The 22,065-nt window shown below is 43.5% G+C and overlaps 1 protein-coding gene across 3 annotated transcripts; it reads left to right on the top strand.

Annotated features, from left to right (window-relative positions):
• The first annotated feature begins 4,805 nt into the window (after positions 1 to 4,805).
• zgc:101731 (SNARE_SNAP25N and SNARE_SNAP23C domain-containing protein) lies at positions 4,806 to 21,930 on the top strand. 3 transcript variants are annotated; one of them, XM_041994942.1, is made up of 8 exons: positions 4,806 to 4,889; positions 6,962 to 7,107; positions 9,667 to 9,708; positions 10,732 to 10,780; positions 16,880 to 16,991; positions 18,399 to 18,545; positions 18,701 to 18,845; positions 20,817 to 21,930. In XM_041994942.1, the coding sequence occupies exons 2-8, from the start codon at positions 7,027 to 7,029 to the stop codon at positions 20,880 to 20,882; spliced, it is 642 nt and encodes a 213-aa protein (XP_041850876.1). In that variant the 5' UTR covers positions 4,806 to 4,889; positions 6,962 to 7,026; the 3' UTR covers positions 20,883 to 21,930. The 3 variants fall into 3 exon arrangements, with proteins under 3 accessions (XP_041850876.1, XP_041850879.1, XP_041850877.1); XM_041994945.1 differs by lacking the exon at positions 16,880 to 16,991 and adding an exon at positions 13,341 to 13,458; XM_041994943.1 differs by lacking the exons at positions 4,806 to 4,889; positions 6,962 to 7,107; positions 9,667 to 9,708; positions 10,732 to 10,780 and adding an exon at positions 15,345 to 16,512 and having other exon boundaries at positions 16,885 to 16,991.
• Positions 21,931 to 22,065: the final 135 nt, after the last annotated feature.

The following is a 22,065-nucleotide window of genomic DNA, read 5'->3' as shown; positions in this document are numbered from 1 at the left end:
CAGAACCCCGATCCCACCCCATACCACCACAGAACCCTGATATAACCCCATACCACCACAGAACCCTGATCCCAACCCATACCACCACAGAACCCTGATCCCAACCCATACCACAACAGAACCCTAATCCCACCCCATACCACCACAGAACCCTGATCCCAACCCATACCACCACAGAACCCCGATCCCACCCCATACCACCACAGAACCCCGATCCCACCCCATACCACCACAGAACCCTGATCCCACCCCATACCACCACAGAACCCTAATCCCAACCCATACCACCACAGAACCCTGATCCCACCCCATACCACCACAGAACCCTGATATAACCCCATACCACCACAGAACCCTGATCCCACCCCATCCCACCACAGAACCCTAATCCCACCCCATACCACCACAGAACCCTGATCCCACCCCATACCACCACAGAACCCTGATAGGACCCCATACCACCACAGAACCCTAATCCCACCAAATACCACCACAGAACCCTGATCCCACCCCATACCACCACAGAACCCTGATCCCACCCCATCCCACCACAGAACCCTGATCCCAACCCATACCACCACAGAACCCTGATCCCACCCCATCCCACCACAGAACCCCGATCCCAACCCATACCACCACAGAACCCAGATCCCACCCCATACCACCACAGAACCCCGATCCCACCCCATACCACCACAGAACCCCGATCCCACCCCATACCACCACAAAACCCGGATCCCACCCCATACCACCACAGAACCCCGATCCCACCCCATATCACCACAGAACCCCGATCGGCCCCCATACCACCACAGAACCCAGATCCCACCCCATACCACCACAGAACCCTGATCCCAACCCATACCACCACAGAACCCTGATCCCAACCCATACCACCACAGAACCCCGATCCCACCCCATACCACCACAGAACCCTGATATAACCCCATACCACCACAGAACCCTGATCCCAACCCATACCACCACAGAACCCTGATCCCAACCCATACCACAACAGAACCCTAATCCCACCCCATACCACCACAGAACCCTGATCCCAACCCATACCACCACAGAACCCCGATCCCACCCCATACCACCACAGAACCCCGATCCCACCCCATACCACCACAGAACCCTGATCCCACCCCATACCACCACAGAACCCTAATCCCAACCCATACCACCACAGAACCCTGATCCCACCCCATACCACCACAGAACCCTGATATAACCCCATACCACCACAGAACCCTGATCCCACCCAATCCCACCACAGAACCCTGATCCCAACCCATACCACCACAGAACCCTGATCCCACCCCATCCCACCACAGAACCCTGATCCCAACCCATACCACCACAGAACCCAGATCCCACCCCATACCACCACAGAAACCCGATCCCACCCCATACCACCACAGAACCCCGATCCCACCCCATACCACCACAAAACCCGGATCCCACCCCATACCACCACAGAACCCCGATCCCACCCCATATCACCACAGAACCCCGATCGGCCCCCATACCACCACAGAACCCTGATATAACCCCATACCACCACAGAACCCCGATCCCACCCCATACCACCACAGAACCCTGATCCCACCCCATACCACCACAGAACCCTAATCCCAACCCTACCACCACAGAACCCCGATCCCACCCCATACCACCACAGAACCCCGATCCCACCCCATCCCACCACAGAACCCTGATCCCAACCCATACCACCACAGAACCCTGATCCCACCCCATCCCACCACAGAACCCTGATCCCAACCCATACCACCACAGAACCCAGATCCCACCCCATACCACCACAGAAACCCGATCCCACCCCATACCACCACAGAACCCCGATCCCACCCCATACCACCACAAAACCCGGATCCCACCCCATACCACCACAGAACCCCGATCCCACCCCATATCACCACAGAACCCCGATCGGCCCCCATACCACCACAGAACCCTGATATAACCCCATACCACCACAGAACCCCGATCCCACCCCATACCACCACAGAACCCTGATCCCACCCCATACCACCACAGAACCCTAATCCCAACCCTACCACCACAGAACCCCGATCCCACCCCATACCACCACAGAACCCCGATCCCACCCCATACCACCACAGAACCCCGATCGGCCCCCATACCACCACAGTACCCCGATCGGACCCCATACCACCACAGAACCCTAATCCCACCCCCATACCACCACAGAACCCTGATCCCACCCCATCCCACCACAGAACCCTAATCCCACCCCATACCACCACAGAACCCTGATCCCACCCCATACCACCACAGAACCCTGATCCCACCAAATACCACCACAGAACCCTGATCCCACCCCATACCACCACAGAACCCTGATCCCACCCCATCCCACCACAGAACCCTGATCCCACCCCATACCACCACAGAACCCTAATCCCACCAAATACCACCACAGAACCCTGATCCCACCCCATACCACCACAGAACCCTGATCCCACCCCATCCCACCACAGAACCCCGATCGGACCCCATACCACCACAGAACCCTGATCCCACCCCATACCACCACAGAACCCTGATAGGACCCCATACCACCACAGAACCCTAATCCCACCAAATACCACCACAGAACCCTGATCCAACCCCATACCACCACAGAACCCTGATCCCACCCCATCCCACCACAGAACCCTGATCCCACCCCATACCACCACAGAACCCCGATCGGACCCCATACCACCACAGAACCCTAATCCCACCCCCATACCACCACAGAACCCTGATCCCACCCCATCCCACCACAGAACCCTAATCCCACCCCATACCACCACAGAACCCTGATCCCACCCCATACCACCACAGAACCCTGATAGGACCCCATACCACCACAGAACCCTAATCCCACCAAATACCACCACAGAACCCTGATCCCACCCCATCCCACCACAGAACCCTAATCCCACCCCATACCACCACAGAACCCTGATCCCACCCCATACCACCACAGAACCCTGATAGGACCCCATACCACCACAGAACCCTAATCCCACCAAATACCACCACAGAACCCTGATCCCACCCCATACCACCACAGAACCCTGATCCCACCCCATACCACCACAGAACCCTGATCCCAACCCATCCCACCACAGAACCCTAATCCCACCAAATACCACCACAGAACCCTGATCCCACCCCATCCCACCACAGAACCCTAATCCCACCCCATACCACCACAGGACCCTGATCCCACCCCATACCACCACAGAACCCTGATAGGACCCCATACCACCACAGAACCCTGATCCCACCAAATACCACCACAGAACCCTGATCCCACCCCATACCACCACAGAACCCTGATCCCACCCCATCCCACCACAGAACCCTGATCCCAACCCATACCACCACAGAACCCAGATCCCACCTCATACCACCACAGAACCCCGATCCCACCCCATACCACCACAGAACCCCGATCCCACCCCATACCACCACAAAACCCCGATCCCACCCCATACCACCACAGAACCCCGATCCCACCCCATACCACCACAGAACCCCGATCGGCCCCCATACCACCACAGAACCCTGATATAACCCCATACCACCACAGAACCCCGATCCCACCCCATACCACCACAGAACTCCGATCCCACCCCATACCACCACAGAACCCCGATCGGACCCCATACCACCACAGAACCCCGATATAACCCCATACCACCACAGAACCCCGATCGGACCCCATACCACCACAGAACCCTGATCCCACCCCATACCACCACAGAACCCCGATCCCACCCTATACCACCACAGAACCCCGATCGGACCCCATACCACCACAGAACCCTGATCCCACCCCATACCACCACAGAACCCCGATCGGACCCCATACCACCACAGAACCCTGATCCCACCCCATAACCCGATCCGTCCCCAAACCATTACAGAACCGGGCTTTTGGACTTGTTTCTGACAACAGTCTGGAAGCTCCTTTAAGCGCTTTTTCTTCCATTTCTTCCATTAAAAAGCTGAATACTGATGGTGACGGTGTGAAATCGGGTTCCATCTTCTTACAGTAATTGTCCAAAAATATTGTTTTAATGATTCGGAAGCGAAAATCATGACAAAAGTTTGTTATGATGCAGCAGCGGCTGGTGTGCTGGGCTTCAGTCCCAGAAACACCCGAATCAATTAATTCTACAAACCAGAAAACAGACACGTTTTAAAATATAGAAATAGATAGACAATAAGTAAATGAATAAATTAGAGGTTTCTTTTATATAAAATTATCTTGTTAATTTGGAAAATTCTCTTCCATTTAAATGAAGATGATCAGACTTGAACTTAAAGCCAGAGTGGATGTGATTATTCTTCTCTTTCCATTTCCATCCAGCCTGCTCTCATCAGGTTTCAGTATTTATCCGGACAGGACATGTTGCTCATCTAATGCTCGCTGTCTCATTTTAATCCAAATGAACAGAAATAAATATCTACAAATGACCGCAGGAACGAGCAGGCGCGGTGTCCACCTCCCTCTAATCAACAGGTGTGGTCACGCGCCACGAGGCGCAGCCACGCGCCAGAGAGGTAGGAAAGAAGACCTCATCGTCGCAAACTTTTTAGGAAATGTTGGATTTATTAAACTCCAAACAAACAAATACAGGAAAAACACTTTAATTCAGAAGACAAAAGAAACTTTTTTTATGAATCCAGAGCTGGTTGTTGCGGGTCTGAGTCGCCGTGATGAGGGCGGTGCCGAGGAGGAGGAGGAGATGAAGAGGAGGGACAAGAGAGGAGGAAGAACAGGCGTCAGCCGCAGATGCGGACACTCTGGACTAAATCACGAGAAGACGAAGAGGAACTGATGAAAGGTAGGAACCCTGGTTTCTGTTTTCATCAGAGCTGGTTTTCATAAAATCCTCAAATCAGTCAGAGCTCAGAGGTCCTGCTGCTCATCAGCTGATCATCAAAGCTAAACTCTGTCATTATAAAAGAAGCAGTGTTAAAGAAATGAAGAACAAACACGTGAATGAATAAGATTCATCCTGGAAACTCAGTAAAACCAGTATTTCTTTGTTATTACATACATTTATCAACATGAAACTGAATGAAACATTTAAAATAGTCTTTGTCATTAACCTGACGACACTAATCTTAAATAAATATCCCCCACCCATAAAATTAGATTATTTTTTAACTGTTATTTCTCAGCAGTTATTTAAGATGTGCATAATTTTGCACCCTCATCTCTTTGGTGCAAATGTAATTAGATTATTCTTTTCCAGAACCTTCTGTGGTGTAAGACATCAATAAATTATTTTCTTCCGTCCTGTCCCTCCTCCCTTTTCTTTATTCCAGGAGGTGATTAGACCTAATTATGATGCTGCAGCTTGATAACACAAAGTCTGAAAAGAAATGAGCGTGTGGAGGGAGGATGGTTTTATCATAATTATCATCATGTGAGAACTCGGCACCTGTTTGGAAGCTGACATCATTCAGTCATCAGGCCTCTGAATTAAAGAGGAGGGACTTTAGAAGTGCAGGATCATTTATTTAAGATATTTTTTCAAATCAGTTAGTTTTCATCTTCCTCTCTCCTCATCCTCTGTGGTGTCCCTCAGGGAATTATACTCAGCCCACCTGCTTCCACCTACAAGACTTATTTATCAACACGTCAAATGTAACAGTAACAGGAGTCAGACTATTATTATTTTCACCTTGCCTAGTCCACCATCACCATCATGGCAACAGGATGAAGATCTGGCTGCCGTGTGGTGGCAACCAAATTTATTACACCAAGAAGGAGCTTGAAGGCTCCTACGGAAGCTGAGAGCAACCATTTTGTTTTTTTAATCATCATCTCAAGATGAGTTAGTTTCTCTGTTACCTTGAGATTATGAGGGTCGTTTTCTCTTGATAACGGACGTTCCTCCATCCTCCATCTGCTTGCTTGGCTGATTCCAGCTGCACTTAAACTGGAAACCAGCACTGCTCCCAGTATATGTACCTGGTGAGGGATAAATAAAGTCCTGTAAGAACTCTGAAAAAAATGCATTCTATCATGAACTACTTAAATAAGTGATGATGGTGGCCACTAGATTGGATCAGAAATAATATCATCTTTAGACAGTCAATCACAATCATATTTATTCATGCACACAGGAAGAGGGTCAGTGGATCATACTTACAGTTACAGCCATAGTGTAACACTGAGTGGGTGGGGTGCTGCAAGGCACTATGGGAAAAACAACGGGTCTGCCCCTTAAAGGACTAAACACAGCAACCGCTATAATAAAATAATTCATTATCTTGAGACAACAGTCACTGTTATCCTGAGATAATAATAATAAAAGCATGGCCACTCTCCACTTCTGCTGTCTTCCTTCAACATTTAAGGATTATTATTTATTTGTTCATTGCTACAGTGCATGGTGAAGGAAAAATGGTGATAAAGATAGAAAAGATGGAAAAGTAGAACTGTACAATCAAAACCCAAACAGAAATATCAGCTGAAACAACCAGCAGAAAACTTCCCCTGGCCTCTGTAAGAAAGCAAGGTAGACAATCATCAGGAGCACCTATAAAAACTGAAATAAACAGCAACAACTACATAAAGCCTAACAGTAATTATTGATGATTAATGATGCAGGAAGATAGTAACCATCTAATCATTAATGATGAGTGAAATCAATGTCATGATTTTCTCAACATGTCTTTAACACAGATATTTACATCTTGTAGGGAGGAAACTAAAGTAAGTAAAGTTTATTTAAATTAATCCTTCATTCATGAACTCATTTCAATTCATGTCAGCTGAACTCACTGTTAAAACTAACTTTTTCACAAGTAAAAACATTGCTTAATGAAACAGTTTTTAGCACATTTCTCTGTTTTCTCCTCAGAAATAATGATAATTTCTCACTCTCTCGTTCTCTCCTTTAAGGTGTAAAAACCACCTGATGCTGCAGCCTGACCTGGTCATCTGGGATTGAACCTGCACACACAAACATGGCTAACAGCCGTGTAGACCCACCAGTCCTCACGGAGCAAGAGGAGCTCCAAAGAAGAGCCAATCAGATCACAGATGAGGTATCTTAACCATAAATTACTTTTTAAGTTAATTCTAAAAACAGCCACAAATAAGTTTAAAAAGACAGATGACTTTAGAACAATCCAGGCAGGATTTATCAGCTTCCAGCTCTTCTTTTCTGTTGTTTTAATCAGTTGGCTGAATTGAATTTCATTGGGTGGTTCCCACTGTTGCCATCTTGGCAGCATCACACGTGTTGTCAAAATCCAAAAATGGGCAAAGAGGTGGAGCTGAGAGGGAGACTGTGAAGGTGGGGGTGGATGATTGACATCCATCAAACTCCGAGCTGCCTGTAGCTAAGCGCTAACCAAGCTAACCTGAAGCTAATGGTAGATAACCAGCTAACATAGGTAGACAGGCTAAAGCTAAGGCGCACTGTTAGCCTGCTAAAAACTGCGGTTGTGCTGCACTCTCCCTTCTTGCTGCGGATATTGGATACCTGTCAAGCAAAAGGACACTCCCCTAATTATACCGAATTTCAAGATTAAATAACATCCAAACGTATGAGTTGGAAAAAAATTCATTCCCCTCACAGTTGTCATGAAGGTAAACTTGACCTATTAATCCTAAAATGTTTTTTGTACCAGGCTTTAAACATGTTTATTTCTGCTGTGAAGTTGGTCTTTGTAACATGGGAGTCTATGGAGATTTGCTCTGTTTTGGAGCCAGCCCCTAGCAGATGAGGGGTGAATTGCAATTTTTTTGCTATTCCACACAGGCTCCACATTCACATTTTACCGCCGGATATTGCCGCTTAGTCACACCCCAGGTGCACCTTAGGGGATTGACAGATTTTTGGAGATCCTTCCAGACCTGCATGGATGCCAATTAGTATCGCTGTGCCAGTTTGAAAGTAGTTTTCTAACCAGTCATCCTGTAAAAATATTGACATGTGGCTGGACATTTCCACATAAAATTTTGCCCCTGTGCAAGAACAACTACTGACGTTATGTAAAGCTATTAACCTGATGTCAGCATGAAGCTACGTAGCAGTGCTAATTTTGTTATATGCTAGCACAACATTAGTTTGAATATAATGTGGGCAAACCAGGTCATATTTAGTTTCCAGTGGGTTTTGTAAGGATAGCAGGTCAATAGTAGCAGAAATAACTGGAAATGAGGAAAAAGTGGAAACATGGAAATAGTTTCTGTTGTGTGTTTGTTTCAATAACAATATTTTTTCTCCTGAAAGCCAAGACTTGAGAGAACGATGAGATGAGAAAAGGTTTGGTCACTGTTGGTCTGTGTGTTATTTCTACAAAGTTCTGTTAGTAATAAATTCTGCTTTCTTTTTCTGGTCGGCCTTTATGCTGCTAAATCTATTCATACATTCATTTTACATCATTTTACCTCCCAGTCTGACAGCTGTGGCTGTCCTGGAAACATTATGTTTGCATGCTGACTGGGATTAAAAGCTCCAGCTTCTACATGTATAAAAAACAAAAACAAAACACAGGCTTACTAAAACAGTAAAAATTGGCTTTGAGTTTTAAAGGTTACTGATGTGTCAGCCAATTAAGAAAATAAAAAATAAAAAAAAAAAATCAGGTGAAACTGAGAGACTCAGTTTACACAACACGGCAAACACACACAGAAGAGATCAGCATTACTGATACGTCACAATATCTTTTGAGCCTGAGGGGAGTGTCCGTTCATGACACCTGGCTCACCTGGTTGCCGTGGAGACAGCTGGTCTCCCAGTGCAACCGTCTGCAGAGAAACAGCAGACGTAGGTGATTTCATATATACACACTAGGTTTCAGAGCCGTTTGCCACCTCCTCATCCTCTGGGTGGAGACGTCCCTGGAGGCTAACATGGTCTTTACTGAGCACACACACACACACACCTCACACAGCGAGGGAGGCATGAGGAAAGCGTGTGTGACCGATGGTAAACTCTAAACAATGTCCTACATCTCCTGCAGCTTTCATATAAACAACAGTTTAATACACACTTCAGATGGAAAAGATTTGAGCCTTTTATAGAAACTTTAGATGTTTGCAGATTTTATTTCAAACATTTTTAGACAAACTGATTCCCCTCATCTGTCTTCATTTAATCATCCATAAAGCTAAAGTGGAAGCGTTCCCCTGGAATTTCTTCACATTTCTAGTAAAACAAAATCAAAAACTGAAATCTATTTATATTTCTTCTGGAGGACATCCTCACTAGGAAAGATACAGCCTTTGGCAGAGGTTCCTTTTATACCCAATCCTGAAACCCTCACCTTCCAACTTCTTTTTGAGAGTGTCTCTGCGTCAAATTCTTTATTTACATTTTTTAAACACAATAAAAATGGTTGTTTCTATTGCATTTCTTCTCTTATGTATCAATATGTTTTATTTCTTTCAGCAAATACACTGAATTATTTAACCCCGTTACATTGGATTAAATGCAAAGATTGAATCATTCTTCTTGTGGATTAGAATAAGGTTCAGACAAATGACCAAATTAACTAATCAAAGCTCAAACTTTGTATAAGTAGAATTTGTATTGTTAGCAGCTAAAGCTGAGGCTAAGTACTGTCCTAAACTTGGACATTTGTTGTGTCTTTTAGTCTCTGGAGAGCACACGGCGGATGATTCAGATGGTCGAGGAGGTATTCACACACACGTACACACAAATATAAAATGGCAGTAAGAAATACAGGCTGGACAATTAGAAAGATGCAGCTTCACCTTCTACTTGTAAACCCCTGTACTTCCACTAGTTTAAATGGCAAAAAAAAGCTTCATGAAGTGACTAGAAACCAGGGGAACCTGTTTTCTCTCTGTTTATGGTACAAACAGGATTAACTTTGAACTGCTGAAAACAAAGTTTGTAAGAGCAGAGACGATACAGGATGACCCTGAAGGGTCTGGAGAAATTAATTCTTGCTTTTTCCATAACCTGCCTGGATCATAGTAACGCTCTCTTTGTCGGCGTTAGTCGGTTCTCCATTTCCCGCCTGCAGCTGGTCCAGAATGCTGCTGCTTGCCTGCTAACTGGAACACACAGACATGAGCACATTTCCCCTATTTTGTCTTCCCTTCTCTGGCTCCCTGTGCTCTAGAAAACGGATTTCAAACTCCTTCTTTTAGCTTATCGTTGCCCAACCCTACCTGTCAGAATTGCCTCAGTCTTATGTCCCTCCCTGGCTGCTAAGGTCTGCTGAGCAGCTCACTCTAGTTGACAAAGCTTAGGTTTAGAGGGGGTCAGGCTTTTGCAGTGGTGGCACTGAGACTCTGTAACACCTTCAAATGTTAGGCAGGCCTCTTAACTACCTGTTTTTAAATCTCTTTTAAAAACCCACATGTTTCCACTGTTTTTTTCTAATATATGACTGTATTGTTTTGTATTTAATGTTTATGCTCTATGTGTGCATTGATGTATATGTGTGTAAATGAATATTTGTAGTCTTATTGTTATTTTATCTTTTACTGTTTATGTTACTTATTAAACTTTACTCTTTATCGTTTGCTTAAAACTGTACAGCCCTTTGGTACAATGCTATTTGTTTTAAATCTGCTTTATAAATAAACTGGATTGGATTAGAAAAAGAGTCTAACATGCACAGTTTTCATTTTCAACATCAATGCAACTTATTTAACAGTTAAGTGTTATTATGTTCTTCTTCTTCCAGAGTAAAGATGTGGGGATCAAGACTGTGGTGATGTTAGATGAACAGGGAGGTAAACATTAGTACTTTTTCATTATTTCAATTATGCAATATACTGGCTACTAGTGGCTAAAGAAGGAACTGCAGCTGATAAATAAATACCCCTCTGCCTCATTAGCCATGCATAAGATGGAGTGGTGGTCAACCTAGATTCTTGCAGACCAGAGCGTGTGTGGAAAACATGTTTTTGATTGCTGGGACATTCCTTGTGTTTTTAGCGGTTCCAGTCATTCAAATCATGAGACTGATGGAGGTTTCTTCAGGGTTCCTCGTAAAGTCACAAAAAAGGAGAGTGATCCAAGGATTTCAGTAAAGGCATAGAGAAAGGTGGCTTGTGAACGTTTGGTTGGGGTCAAAATGAACTGAGTTTTTAGTGATAATTTGGTTAAAGGTTTGGAAATCACTTTACATCAGTTGGTTAGACTACGGATCCTCAAGGACCACTGTCCTGCAGGCTTTAGATGTTTCCCTGCTGCAACACATATAATAGGTCAGTAGCAGACTTGTGCAGAGTTTTGTCAGAAATTCCATTTAATTTGAATCGGGTGTGTTGAGGCAGGGAAACATCTAAAACCTGCTGGACGGTGGGCCTTGAGGACCACGGTTGAGTATCACTGGGTAAGGGTCCATCTCTGTTAGCGGACTAGATGTTTGGGCTAAGGTAAAGCTCATGGGGTGATAAAAGTTGTGAGGTGTGCAGTTACTAAGCAACATGTGAGTTGAGATAGGATGTTTTAGCTTCATCCACTAGGATGTTCTAGCAATCTTTCTGTTAAAGATGACATGGACTACTACGAAAAATCTATGGCGTTTACGCTGAGACAATAAAACACAAAAGTGGCCTCATTTCCATGGCAACAGAGTTCTGGGTGGACAAAACCACAAAGGTTTGAGACTGGGCTCCAGAGTAAAATTTTCTAAACAAAACGCGAGGCGAATCGTGTCTGTAGAAACATAACTGGAATCTTTAGGCAATGATGTCCTCTGTCACGTCATCTTGCATTAGTGCACTCAGGCCCTGTTTACACCCACCAACAGCTCAACAACAACAAGGCCGACCTCCGTGTTCTGTTTGGCTGCTGGATCTTTTAAAGTCATTTTGGTCTCTTAAGCAAAACTGGATTTTTGTGAACATTTATGCTGTCTGTGACGATGCAGAGATTGCATGCTAGATCAGTGGTTCCCAACCTTTTTTCCTTGGGGACCCCCTTCATGCAAATACTTAAAAAGCCATGGACCCCCTGCCCCACCTCGTGTTGAAACCATGCTTGGTTTTATGCTTTTAAAAGTAAGATTCCCACCATAAATAATGTATTCTGGCTGAATTTTATTTATAATATTATATTTATAATATTATTTGGATATTAATCACAATGGGTCTGAATGGTCAAGGCCTCGGGAACCCCATGTACCCCAGGTTGGGAACCACCACGCCTTTAAATAAGTATTTGTTACGTCTTCAGGTCTGATGAAGATGTAGTGCATGAGTGGGGTGTGATGTTGCTAAGTTTCAACGCTCACTACAGGCCTGGCATGCGCACTACATCATCTGCAGGCCTGTTTTTCAGACTGCATGGAGGTATTTTTAATTACACTGTTTTTTTACATATGTAAAGGGAGAAATTTGGGGTTTTGCATGGAAATGTTGTGTAAACAGGGCCTAGAGCATGAGAGAGTGAAAAAGCCAGTTCCTGATTTGTTTCAACCAAACACAAGCAGCAACAGTGCTATAAAAACACCAAAATATGCACTTCCAGGTGCAGAAAGAATGTAGGATTTGTCATGAATGGTCCAAATCCCAACTGCTTCCACCATCCACACACCAGGAAGTTCTAGACTTCTCGGATTTTCCATGTTTTCATCTGCTTGGTCATGTAGAAGCTGGTCTGAAGCAGCAGAGACCAGGAAGTGACCTGATGGGTATTTCTCCAGTTCAAAGATTAAATACCATATAAGGATCTATGACATCACATAGCTCAACTTTTCTAAGGTTTCTAGACCTGAACTCACATCTAAAGTGTGAAAATTCTCAGACATCTCTCATTTTCCTTGTCCACGAGTTACTTTTTGATTTGTTTGACCACCACTTCGTTTACTGGAAGTACAGGAGCTTGTAAAAGTCACATGATTGAATACAAGCCATTTAAAGATGGAGGAGAGGTATTTGCTTCTGATATAGCTGCTTAAATAAAGAGCAGAAATGATTGTAAAGCACAGTGTATGACATTGTTATCATCCTGAAGAAATTGAAATTTGACACTGAATTAAACACTTCCTGGTTCATCTGTCGGATGTGTTTCTGACAGAATCTCATGTTCTGTGCAAATAAATTCATTTGATGGGTTCATTCATTTGCAACATAAACATGTTAGTTTAAATGTTTACTTTCAATTTATTCTGAGTGAAAAGTAATTTGTCCACGCAACCAGAGCTTCTGTTTTCAGACCCATTCAGATCTTTGAGGGTTGCTGCACATGTCTGAACACTTCTTGACCAATCAGACCTGAACTGCCCGTTTCTGCTTTGTTTCAACACCATAAAACCTCCCACCATAAAACTCCTGTTCCTAACAGAGCAGCTGGAGCGTGTTGAGGAAGGCATGGACTCCATCAACAGGGACATGAGAGAGGCAGAGAAGAATCTGACAGACATGGCCCAGTGCTGTGGTCTGTGTATCTGGCCACTCAGGAAGTATGTCCGGTTTCCAGAATCCACACCTCTACCCAACTGGTGGCTTAAGAACGCAAACTTGTGCCCAGTTCCATTACATGTAATCTCTCTAAGCAGATTAATGAGCAAACACAATCTTTGGGCAAAGGAAAAAATTCATTGATAAGCTTTCAGATTTGCAGAAGAGTTTAGGGAACAAAGAACAGTGGTTGCAGCATTTGGGTTATTTAGAGCAGTGCTTCCCAACCTACTTCCCTTGGGGACCCCCTTCAAGCAAATACTAAAAAGACATGGACCTGCTCCCCACCCTGTTCTGAAACCATGCTGGGTTTTAAATAAGATAAAACTTTATTAATCTCACAGTGGAGAAGTTTGTGTGTTACTACAGCTCAATTACAGAAGAATTAAGTAACTAAAGCAGATTAACTAAATATAAAATACAAATATTAAATACAGATGCAATAGAATAAAAACGATACACCACAGTAACTGGTGTTCATGTACAAGCACACACAGTGTGCATTATGGAGGAAGGGTTATGGAAATATGCAAATAGGTCATATCTGTCCCTACGTAATGACATACATATACACACACATACACATACTGCATATTCATACACTTTCAAATATAAACACACACATACATACATAACTGTCTACGCACATATGAGGTGCCGATAAAGTGTCCCAGTGACTAATAACACCTCCTTCCTACAACGAGGATGTTTTAGTCCCTGACTGAAAGAGCTGCTCACCCATAACGCCAAACTTAAATTAACAACATATAGCCCTACTTTTTTTTTTTTCTTAAAATAGGGACAATGTGTGGACATTAATCTAAATAGCTCTGAATGTTCAAAGCCTTGGGGACCCCCTGTGCTCTTAAGGGGACCCCCTTGGGGGTCCTGGACCCCAGGTTGGGAACCACTGACTTAGATGAATAGTTCTCCCCAAAGGAAAAGGGATACCCATGGGGTTAGGCAAAGTGGAAGGAGATTAGAAGAGGAATTAGGATTAAGCCAAAGTGGAGGGTTACAGTATCAGCAGAAAACTCCAGAGTTTTTCCAATGGTTCACTTCAGTTGAGCAGGCATTTCCTGTTTTAGAATGACATGGTGCAGTGTCTTCACAAGCTTGAAGATGAATTCTTCTGAAATAAATTTTAACAGATATTTGTTTCAGTGAGAAGATCCAGAAATCCAAAAACGTAATCTCAGTCGGACCAATCACAAGGGAGTACTTCCGCGTAACTGTGCTGCGTAGCAGGAGTGCATGTCACGTCAGGTCTGAAAGAGGTGCACGTCAAGCCTCCACGGACCTACGTGGAGCCTACAGCAGTGATGTTATAACCAACCATATGCAGCTTAAAACTATCGTTCAACTTTCAATCAGCAGAAATGTGGGAGTGACAACTGTTTTTTACATTCACCACGGTTCCTCAAATGTCCGGCAAACCACACAATATTTCTCTGAGCCCCACAAGAAGAAGGTTCTGCTCTGCTGACGTGTTGAGAACAGGCCTCAAAAACTCCCAAACCAGGACCACAAGAACAAAATGACGTCATTTTGTTCCCATGGCCTCAAGAACAAGAACAAAGCTTTTGCTTCTTGTCGAGTATGTAACAGGCTTCGCTGTTTGGAGAGAGCTTATAGTACAGGCAGGATGCAAGACAGATGCTGAATTAAGGCCCATTTATGCTCGATGTAGAAGACGAATACGCAGACGGACGGACAGTTTTGTCAGGAGCAGAATAGCTTACATGCAACCAGCGAAAGAAACAAACCAGAGAAGAAGAGGAGGATCAGGAAGGGAACAAAAAAGCAGAAGAAGAATGAGGACAAGGACAACTGTAGATATTGCTTGAGCTTTTGAAGAAAGAAAATATGTGAGTGTTTAAGGTTGAACTGAGTTAGTGGAAAAACTTTATAGTGCCGCCTAACCGCTGCCAAACAGTATTTTAAACTGATGTTGGCTCACAGGAATGAACTGAGCTCAGCACTGACTACTAGTGGAGGGATTGACCTAATAACCATGGGAATGTAAAAGACGCATAGATGTATGAGGACGGAGACATATCACAACGTTTAAAACGGACGTCGTCAGTGGGAGGTGCATCACTGAAAAAATTTGCCAAAGTTCTGTAGCACTTCTTCAAAGTGGACCAAACTAAACCAGTGTGAATGCTCCCTAAGAGAAGTTAGTTCTTCCTAGGGAGATTTATTTATTCATCAGCTTTCTGGGATCTTCAAGAACTGGTTTCAAGCAGGAAAGATGTAAATCCTACACATTATTATTCCCACCTCGTCACATACTGTTGGTTTGGTCAAGAGTCCCTTAAGTCAGTTTTTGCCCCTTTTGGCTAATTTAAGGTGTACAAGGAGCTGGTCTACAGCTGCGTATTGCCAGGTATCCAATGAGGAGCTAAGTCATGCACCTGCTGCTCCAACAATAAGCACGAACAGGAAAAGCCATCATAACTAACGACATTATCATCCAAGGTGTGAGATTACTTTAGAAATACCCGTAGGTAGATTTGTTTTGCAGAAACAATGATAGCATTTGGTGTTCTATAAAAAAAACACACATTGAACCTGACAGGCAGGTCGAGAGATAAAACAAAACAAAATCCAAACCAAAACAAAAGGTGCTCAGTGTTCTGCATTCACCAGCATAAAGTAATAACAAATAATAAAATAACAGGAGACCCTGCACATCCAAAAGTGAGGCTGTGGGAGTTTCCTCTGCATTTAAAAACTGAACCAGGTGTATCTGATGAGTTGGGAGGAACAGGTTGGTAAAACCAGTTACTGAACCCGTTCCTGTACTTGTTCATTTCCCCTAATAGTTTACAAATTTGGAGTCCTGTCATTAGTTTTGTTTTTAATCAGGATTTTACAAAGAATTTCTGAGCATGTGTGTCACTGATCTTCAACTTTGGTCCTCATGAGCTTCTACGCTGCAGGTTTTAGATGTTTCCCTGCCCAACAAGCCTGGTTACGGCTCTCAACAGGTTGTTATGGAGTTCTGCACTAACTGGTCAATGAGCTGGTGTGGGCCAGATGAATTTCAGGAGGTAAATGTCTATACCCTGCTGGTTATTTCCCCTTGAGAACTAGAGAAAAAGAAAAATTCAGCTGAGAGAGAAAACATGATGGATCTGGGCACCGAGGCTAGAGAGCAAACAGCTGCACCTTTAATAGAAGCAGCTTCGCTCCAGACGCTAATATTTTGTGCAGAGTGGCGATATTCATGATTTGCAAGTGGATTTTTGTAGTTTTCAGTTGCTGCTTGCTTGTTTTAAAGTTAATTTCTGCTTTCTAGAAACAGTCTTTTTCTTCTTTTTTGGTTTTTCCAATCCTACTTTCTCGACTCCCCCATCCTTTCAACCGTCACCCAATCCCCTTCTCCTACTTTCACTTCCTCCTTCATCCTCCTCATAGAGCAGTTGGAGCGTATAGAGGAGGGCTTGGATCAGATCAACTCAGATATGAAGGAGGCAGAAAAAAACCTGACTGATCTGGGCAAATGCTGTGGCCTCTGCAGCTGTGATAAGTAGGTGGAGGTGTGTGTGTAAGGTGTGTTTGTATGTCTTTATTATGAGTGAAAGCTCAACTGAAATTAATTCACATGACAACAGGTTGAGATATTCTCAGATTTATTCTTTGATTTATTATTTATTTATTTTGAAAAACAAAGATTAAAGACTGAGTTTAACTTTGTCACAGACAGAATGGACAAAAGATATTTTATGTTTGGTCTCCGTTTAATTTAATTAATGTTCATCCACTTTGACATTTCATACTTGCAACATGTTCCAAAAGAAGTTTGTACAGAAATGTTTTTCCAACTCCGTAACGTTCCCATTCCTTCTCCCATCAGTTCCAAAACATCCGAACGTTGAGGATACCAAGTGATAAAGGGTTTCAGGTGTTATTTTGTCCCGTTTTTCCTGTAAACACGTCTTCAGGTGTCCAACAGTACCGAGTTGTGGTTGTTTCAGATCAGGACTGCAGGCAGGCCAGTCCAGTACCCTCCTCTTCCTCAGCCATGCTGCTGTAATGTAGCAGGATGTGGTTCTTGGAGGCAGCAGATGTTGTAAAACTGCAAAACCCTGACTGATCCAACACATCGCAGAGCCCTGACCTGACCCCGTACCATCGCAGAACCCTGACCTGACCCCGTACCATCGCAGAACCCTGATCCGGCCCCGTACCATCACGGAACCCTGATCCAGCCCTGTACCATCATAGAACCCTGATCCGACCCCGTACCATCATAGAACCCTGATCCGACCCCGTACCATCATAGAACCCTGATCCGACCCCGTACCATTGCAGAACCCTGATCCAGAAAAACTAGAGATCCTCTGAACATCTGTGATCCTCAGAGACTCAGCCTTTTATAAAATGTAAAAAATAGAGGAAAATAAACAAATTAAATGAAGTTATCAAGACTAAACAAATATCTTTGGTTGATTCTCTCTACAGTTTAATTAGAGACTCAGTAAATGTCACCACTAATCCTTTGTTTTTGTATTTTCAATTTGCTCCAGAACTCTTCTTATCTGGGGATGAAAATAAAGAATTAAATAACATTGAACCGAATGCTGTTCAGTGTGCTTAATAACACTCTCCAGTACTGATTCTATTAATGAACTAGATGCAGACAGATGTAAACAGATGTAGTGCCCGGATCAGCTTTCATTTGGGTTCATTAGTTATTTATGTTGCGTGCTTGCTTTGCTTACATCTTTGTTATCTTTACTGTATGACTGGTGCACCACTGGACCCTTTCTGTCTGTGTTATCTGACACTTTACATTACAAATATTCAAAGATCTGACAACCTGCAAAGCTGCAAACGAGATGAAGCTGTAGCATCAGACTGGGTGCAGTGTGGCTGCATTTACACAGCTGAATTCAACAAAAAGGCTTTCATTAGTTTCTTTTCTCTCCGTCAGACTGAAAGCTTTCGAAGAGAGCGGGGCGTACAAGGCAGTTTGGGGCGGAGCCTCCAGTCAGGATGGGATTGTGTCCAATCAGCCGCCATCATCTCGATTCGTCGATGAGCGAGAGCAAATGATCATGAGTGGAGGATACATACGGAGGTACGGGGCAGCTGCACGGCTTGTGTTTGCACAACAAACTGCCTCATCAGACAGGCAGCTGTCCAAACACAGGACATCCTCACCAACACTCATACTCACGTCTGTACAGAACGACCTGCCAGGGTTTTCATGTGTTTACTCCACCTTCATCTCAGGGTGACTAAGGATGCCCGTGAGGACGAGATGGAGGAGAACCTGGCTCATGTCGGCAGCATCGTCGGGAATCTGAAAAGTATGGCTCTGGACATCGGAAACGAGCTGGAGTCGCAGAACAATCAGATCGACCGCATACGTGACAAGGTACCGCGGTCACGTTAAAAACACACCTGTATGAGTCAGGATGGAGGTTCAGAGTTTCAGAGGCCACCATCAGTTAGTAGCGAGTCTCTGAGCAGAATCCAAGTTTTACAAGGATCCCGTCAAGTCTTTTCTCAGGAAAAATACATGTTTTAGCTGCAAAGGGTAACTAACACAGAACTAAAGTAGGACACATGGATGTCACGATTACTTTATTCCACAATTAATCGCGATATTAAACGCTTCGATGAAAGATCGTGTCTGAACCATAACGGCACATTTCAGCATGGAACAAAGACAAAGTGAAACCACATGCATGTTGCTGCTTGTGCTGCTTTGTTCTGGTTCCCTGTGAGTTGCAGAAGAGGCGTGTTAGAGTGGGAAAGAGTTCTTCCCTCCAAACAAACAGATGAAGTCTTTCTTGTTGGATATGTTTTTTCAGTTATAGGAAAAAAAAGAAAAGAGGACTAAGATGTCGTTGTGGAGGACAACTCACTAGCCTGGAAAGCATGAAAACCTATATTCGTGTGTCCCTACAGGGTCTTTCAGAAAACATCAGGAGGTTCAGGGTGACATATTTTTAAAAGAAGGGCATTGAGCTGCTCTTGGGGGGGTGTTAGCAACCCATCGACTTGACAAATGACACCACTATTAACCAATTAATCAGGAGAAATGAGGGCTTGCTTCCAAATTCCCCTTGGCAGCACCAAGAGGATCCAGAAGGAAGTAGACCCAAAGGTATTGTAAGAAGAGGGCACATTTGATCCTAAAAAGCCTTGAGGTACATAAAATATCTGTACTGCATGCATCATGATTCACTCGGGTCTTTTACATACAATCTAATCACATGGCCATGTTTAGCTCACCTGGTAGAGCTTTGAGTCTCAGTAGGCCCCATGTTGCTTGTCACCACAAAAAAGGCAACAAAAGCCACATATATATATATATATATATATATATATATATATATATACATATATATATATACATACATACAATATCACAATTACTTGGATTTGATAGCCTTAGGTGCACTATGGCTAAAAACACTCTTCTGCAACCTGCAGTATAAAAGGTGACGGTCAGAGAAGCATCAAACACCGAGCTCAGACTAAGGTTCAACACTATTTAATTTATTTTAATTAAAAACTGATGAAGATACTTCCCTTAGAGGTAAATGTGCAGCAGCAGCATTGACTAAGAAGCAGTGATGCTTCTTATCTTATTTGTGATGCTGTTTGTAAATAAAACCTGTTTAAAGTTTGATTTTCATCTAAGCCTTACATGTCATTTCTATTCATACTGCAGGGTTTTTTGTAAGACAGAAATCTGAATTGATTTTGTTCCATATCTGATTTTTGTTTTTATTACAGTCTGAAGGGCAGAAATCAGATTTTTCCAAGTCAGTCTGAGTCCACTTTCTTACAGCTGTAGCTCGGAAAAGGCTGCGTTCACAATGTATGGTATAGAATAAAAAAGGATTTCCTATGACCTCTTCTGACCACTTTTACTTGGCCCTCATTAGAATAAGTCCTAAATGAATTAAAAGGGGTTGAAGAAATTTGTGAGGCCCAGGAAACCCTAACGCTAAGCTACGATCTGAGTTCTGAGAAGTTCAAATAGAAACGTTAAAGAACATGTTTACTAAAAAGTTAGTCTTCTCTTTCTCTGTTTCATATTATATGATATATGACAGAATAAGGGTGTCAGGGTATCTAGTTATTTCATGGAAAAGACACTAAATGAAGGGCTGTTTGTCTTTGAAAGATTACAAAAAAATTACTCTTGGGGAAAAAACAAAAAAATGAGACTTTAGCTCCACCCACATCTGATCAGAAACATCAAACTAAACTAAGCCCTGCCTGCTTTGGATAAACTGATTCTGCTGCAAAGCAAACTTGAAGCAGTGTTTCCGTCAGACATCTTCTTAATACATTTCCTGTTTCTTTTTCCCTCCCTCCTCTGTCTCTGCAGGCTAATCTCAACGTGTCTCGCATCGATGCTGCCAACCAGAAAGCTAACAACCTCATGAAACGATAGAAGTGTTCTTCATCCCCACTCACATTAGACTAAATCTTGCTTTTGTATCCTGTGCCAATGTGTCACCGCTGTTTCTCATTGCCTTTAGATTCCTTTAGGGACTATTTCTTTTAATAGTGAGGTTACAATGTCTTATAAGGCTTTTTAAATATTTCTCTTAATCTCTCATTAATTTCATAGGGAGCCATTTTTTGCTCCACCGCTGAGATGACATAAGTGTATCTGTTGACTGTAGGGCCTTCATCACGACACACTTATACTGTGTGTCAGCCCCTCTCAGCTGTTCGGTCATGGGACGCTTTATTTATCCCTGTGGGCACAACGGGTCAGTGCAGCAGAAGATGGCAGAGTCTGGCTAATTTATTCAAAAGATGAGCATATGAAGAACACAGCGAAGCACCATGCATCTTAACCCTTAAAAGTCGCCTTTTCCCTCAGCGGGGCATACATTAGAGTATCACTACATATGTGAAACAAATATGCCCATATTTCTTAAAAGGAAGAGAAAAATCCACATCTATCACCAGTTAGTTCAGTTTCCAATGTAAACATGACAACACAACCCCTCTTTTTCCTCTCTGAGACGCTCCTGTGTGGAGAAAACACGTTTATGATGGCGCCCTCTGGTGCTCAAACTGGGTATTGCCCACAAGAAGGAAACACGTATTTGTGTCAGGAGGAGGATCTCTGGCGACACCAAGCGGACAGACGTGGAACTTGTGCTTGCTGGCTTCCCAGCTTCTCTCCTCCCCACGTAGCCGTTAAAATGGTGGTGAAACATCGATGCATTCATGTTTTTTTCATTTTCATATTCCTGTTATGACATTTTAAAGAAAAGGCTGTTTTAGCTGAAAATGCCAAACAACTACAAACATTTCTGTCATGTTTTAGTTATTTTGACTCCATTTTTGTGCACATGAACTGTCTTGGACTTTCCTGACCTACAGGCTTCCATGTTTATCACTTGACAAACTATGGATTATGTATATTGGTGTTTTTCTAGTGATTTTCTTATATATTAATGTGTTAATAAAAGAGTGCATAAAAATGCGGCATGTTTTTTTAAATTGTTTAGACTTGTGGGAGGGGTTGTAGTTGTAGTATTTAATTGGTAATATTTTCCTCAAACACCAACAATATTAATTTTTGTATAGAATTTGTCATGTTTCTGTTTGTGAGAAGA

The sequence above is a fragment of the Melanotaenia boesemani genome, chromosome 9, assembly GCF_017639745.1.
Source record: "Melanotaenia boesemani isolate fMelBoe1 chromosome 9, fMelBoe1.pri, whole genome shotgun sequence".
Lineage (NCBI taxonomy): Eukaryota > Metazoa > Chordata > Actinopteri > Atheriniformes > Melanotaeniidae > Melanotaenia > Melanotaenia boesemani.
This window is presented reverse-complemented; position numbering and strand designations above follow the sequence as displayed.